Genomic DNA, 4,886 nt, shown 5'->3' on the forward strand with positions numbered 1-4,886 from the left:
TGTGCTTTTCCCCCTTTCGATGTCATATATCCTGATTTTTAAGGTATCTTCAGTAGACAGTGGATTTTAGCCCTTAGACTCTGATATTACAAGTTGGTGTGTTAAAGGGCACATTTAATTATAAGTTCTGGAAGCATCTCATTGTAATCCTCACATATTGATCCCCATAAACATGTGTTTGCTGTCCTCGGTTTCCTAAGGGCAGAAGAGAGAATTTAAAATGGAAATGGTCAACCAATCTGTTGTGGCAAGATTTGTTTTGCTGGGGCTGTCAGATCAGCCAAAGCTGGAGAAAATGTTCTTTGTGCTCATCCTGCTGATGTACCTGGTGATACTCCTGGGCAATGGGGTCCTCATCCTAGTGACTATTTTTGACTCCCATCTGCACACGCCCATGTACTTCTTCTTGGGGAACCTCTCCTTCCTGGACATTTGCTACACAACCTCTTCTATCCCTCTAGTCCTGGATGGCTTTCTCACTCCCAGGAAAACCATCTCTTTCTCAGGCTGTGTCATGCAGATGTTTCTCTCCTTTGCAATGGGAGCCACAGAGTGTGTGCTTCTGGGCATGATGGCGTTTGATCGCTACGTGGCCATCTGCAACCCCCTGAGGTACCCCATGGTCATGAGCAAGTCTGCCTATGTGCCCATGGCTGTCAGCTCCTGGCTGGCTGGTGGAGTCAACTCCTTGGTACAGATGTCTCTTGCAGTACAATTACCCTTCTGTGGGGACAACGTCATCAACCACTTCACCTGTGAGATCCTGGCTGTCCTGAAATTAGCCTGTGCTGACATCTCCATCAATGTAATCAGTATGGGGGTGGCCAATGTGATCTTCCTGGGGGTTCCAGTTCTGTTCATCTTTGTCTCCTACATCTTCATCCTCACCACTATCCTGAGGATTCCCTCAGCTGAGGGCCGGCGAAAGGCCTTCTCTACCTGTTCTGCACATCTTACTGTGGTGGTCATCTTCTATGGGACTATTCTTTTCATGTATGCAAAACCCAAATCAAAGGACTCCCTGGGGGCAGACAAGCAGGATGTTTCAGACAAACTCATCTCCCTCTTCTATGGAGTGCTGACTCCCATGCTCAATCCTATCATCTACAGCCTCAGAAATAAGGATGTAAAGGTTGCTATGAAGAACTTAGTGAGTCAGAAATGCTTAGCCCAATGACAGTGGGAGGAAGTAGTGTATCTTGTGATTCTGTGCACCCAGGGGATCCCCTAGGAAATGACCACACGATAAGCATAGACTTGCCTGATGGTCCCACACATCAGTTTCATTACAAAACTGCTCAAAAAATGCACATCTGGACAGAGCTTTCCTGAGTGATTGACAATATAACATCAGCTCTTTAGAATGAAGAAAGCGTTGTGATAAATCACCTAGAACCAAGGATAAGTCACTATTAAAGTTTATTTTTATTCTGAAAAAACAAGCAATAAAATTAAGGCTTCGTAAAAAAATATATACTTTTTTGTTGTTGTTCATGTGCAGATTAGCTATAATTTGTATGTGACAATTCCATTGTTTTCTGCTCTACTGTGTAATGGGGAGTGTGACAGTGTGTTAAGGTTTCTAAACTAAAAAGTAATCTGCATTTTGGAAAATTATCAACACCATGACATGCCAAATGATTCTGTCTAACCGGTCTTTGACTACAGGAGCTCAGAGTGTTTCTAGTTGAGTTATTTCCTGCTTAATATCCTAGAGCTAATTTGGGAAAATTTCTTCTTCTCTTACTGTGGATGGAGCATGCCTATTCCTAAATTTGTGGAGGAAAAGTTTGTGTCAATGCTAATCAAACTCCATATATTCTAGGCCAAGAATAAAATTTCCAGCAGTCTCCATTTAAATATATCATTTCTATATGCATAGTTTATATTCTGAATCCCTTCAATTTCCTGGAAGTAATTTTTGCTACTATCTAGACCCCAATGGTCAAAATCAGTCTCTTCAGGATTTGGACACTGGCACTAAATACTAAAAATTTACTTGTAATTATCCTTGTAAATAAGAGCATAGAACTTGGAGCCAAACTGATGAGTTGGTACCTCTGCCTGTGTAACTTTAGGCACATTCAAAAAACTACTTAATCCTGCATACCCTGGGTTTCCTGATAATTAAACCAACCCCATGGAGTTGTCATAGGATTAAATTAAAATGAGCCATGTACATACATAAAAATGTACAAAGAATAACATTTTTCTTTGTTAACATTTCTTCATGGATAGCAAAGAATAACCTCCCAATCAATAAATGAATATTTTTTTTATTAATAAAATCTGTTTTTAAAAAACTCCTCTAAGGAAGCCTTATGACACTTGAAGACAGAATTCAATACCTCACTTAACTGAATAAGTTCCAATTTATTATTGTAGCACCTTTTTTGTTGGCTTTCTAGCTTATGAGACAACAATCTTATTTCTCCGGGCATTTTCCTCAGTCATCCCTCTTCCTCATACACAAAGATGAGGCACTTATGTTCTTGCTGTGTGACACTGACCCTACCTAGACCAATCAGGTTCTTTCTGCCAAGTTTTGGGGATTATCATTAATACTCAGGGAGCAAGCCCTGGATCCGTAATATGCAAACTTGGGAGCTATGCAGTAATTATATTTGACTACGTGTACTAGGGAGGTAAAGAGAAACCAAGTCTGCAAAGAGGAAAGAAGGAACAACCAAAGAGCAGAGATGAGAGATGATGAAGGCAACCTCATGTGTTCCAGTTCTTGGTTCCTGTTTTTCCCTCGATCTGGCCACATTCCTGCTCTTTTGCTTCTAAAGGACCCCTTATATTATTATACTGGGCTCTAATTTTTACTAATGCAGATTAAGTTCTTTTCTTTGAGGGGAACAACAAAATCACACATAATATGATTATTAACTTGTATAGAATAGCCATTCTTTTTCATATGCCATGTGCAAACAGAGTGCCAGGATATCATGCATGCTAGAAGTCTTAGAGAAATTAGTTTTGAAATGATTATTCTGAAATCAATATGTAGTGCTTCTTATAATCAATTATTCCCTTACTGCTACAGTGGCTTTGTCCTCTGTGTATTATGTTACCTGTAAATTTGGAAAATGTCCAGGGGTTGATGTGATGCAGAAGGTCTAGGTTCAAGTTCCTGCAATTTCATGCAGAACCGGGTGACCATGAGTATGTCCTCTGTTCCTGAAGAAGCTAAGGTATATTCATCCACACAAGAAGTGGATGTACTAGGTATCTCAGGCCCTGCCCCTTTGAGTTTCCCTGGACAAGTGGTTCATTTCTCTAGTGGAAAGTCTCTCAACAAAACAGACCAATGCTGTCTTATAACAGTATTTTATTACTTGAAGCTGAGTTAGGTTTCTCTCACCTCCTTAGCTGTCCATGTACCAGGCACTTCTTCCAAGCCTCCATCTTCCCCATTAGGCTCAACAACTGAATAGAATGATTCACAGAGTTGGTGCCATCCAGCCTCTATTGCTGGTACAATGAACACAGTAGTCATGATTGCAGGAGGCTATCTATGGTCTAAACAATAGGGGTGTTCACTCGGTAAGGCTGATATAGCTACTTTAGCAGTTAATTGTTCAAACTATCATAAACAGAGACCAATCTTCATTCGAAGAGGCTAATGAGTCACTTGGCAGTACGTCGACTGCATTAGATAATTTCCAGTATGGAAGGGGTAGGGATTCACCTTGACCTAAATTAACACCTCTTCTGACTATGGGTTGCCTTTCCTCTCTGCAGAGATTTAGCCAACATCACCATCTAAAATTAATGGAGAGTTTGATTAATGACATGTGCTCTTGCATAACATCTCATCAGACCAAGGGACACATTTAGCAAAGTAAGTGTAGTTGTGGAATCATGATTATGGGATCCATGTATGGTACCATCCAGAAGTGGCTAGCCCAGAAGAATGATGTACTTTTGAAAATACAGCTAAGTCAATATACAGAAATCTGTTGCATTTCTATACACTAATAAAGAATGATTAGGAGAAGAAATTAAGAAAATAATCTCATTCACAATTGCATCAAAAAGAATAAAATACCTAGGGATAAATTTAACCAAAGATTTGAAAGTCTTGTACTCTGAAAACTATAAGACACTAAAGAAAGAAATTAAAGAGGATACAAATAAATGGAAGGATTTACCATGCTTGCGGAGTAGAAGGATTACTATTGTTAAAATGTCCTTACTATCTAAAACAATATACAGATTGAATGCAATCCTTATCAAAATACCAAATGCATTCTTCTCAGAACTAGTACGACTAATCCTAAAATTTATATGGAACCACAAAAGACATTGAATAACCAAAGAAATTTTGAGAAAGAACAAAGTGGGAGGTATCACACTCCCTGATTTCAAGCTGTCCTACAAAGCCATAATAATCAAAATGGTATGGTACTAGCATGAAAACAAATTTAGAGATCAATAAAAGAGAATAGAGAGCCCAAAAATAAGGCCTCACTTATATGGTCAATTACTCTATGAGAAAGAAGGCAAAAATATATAATGGGGTAAAAACAGTCTCTTCACTAAGTGGTGTTAGGAAAATTGGAGAGATATATGCAAAATAAACAAACAGACAGACAGACAAACTGGACCACCTTCTTACACCGTATACAAGAATAGATTCAAAATGGATCAAAGACTTAAATATAAGACCCAAAGCCATAAAACCTCTAGAAGAAAACATAGGCAATAATCTCTGTGATATTGCTACTAGTAATTTCTTTTTGGACATATCTCCTCAGGCAAGGGAACAAAATAAAAAATAAACAAATGGGACTACATCAAATTGAAAAAGGTTTTACACAGCAAAGGAAACCATCAACAAAATGAAAAGACAAACTACCGAATGGGAGAAGATATTTGCT

The 4,886-nt window shown here is 38.8% G+C and overlaps 1 protein-coding gene across 1 annotated transcript; it reads left to right on the forward strand.

Moving 5' to 3' along the window:
• The first annotated feature begins 208 nt into the window (after positions 1-208).
• Positions 209-1,177, forward strand: LOC107502725 (olfactory receptor 13C7-like). The gene has a single exon (XM_016130191.2). The coding sequence runs from the start codon at positions 221-223 to the stop codon at positions 1,175-1,177; it is 957 nt and encodes a 318-aa protein (XP_015985677.2). The 5' UTR covers positions 209-220.
• Positions 1,178-4,886: the final 3,709 nt, after the last annotated feature.

This window comes from Rousettus aegyptiacus, unplaced genomic scaffold (genome assembly GCF_014176215.1).
Source record: "Rousettus aegyptiacus isolate mRouAeg1 unplaced genomic scaffold, mRouAeg1.p scaffold_m13_p_3, whole genome shotgun sequence".
Classification (NCBI taxonomy): Eukaryota; Metazoa; Chordata; class Mammalia; order Chiroptera; family Pteropodidae; genus Rousettus; species Rousettus aegyptiacus.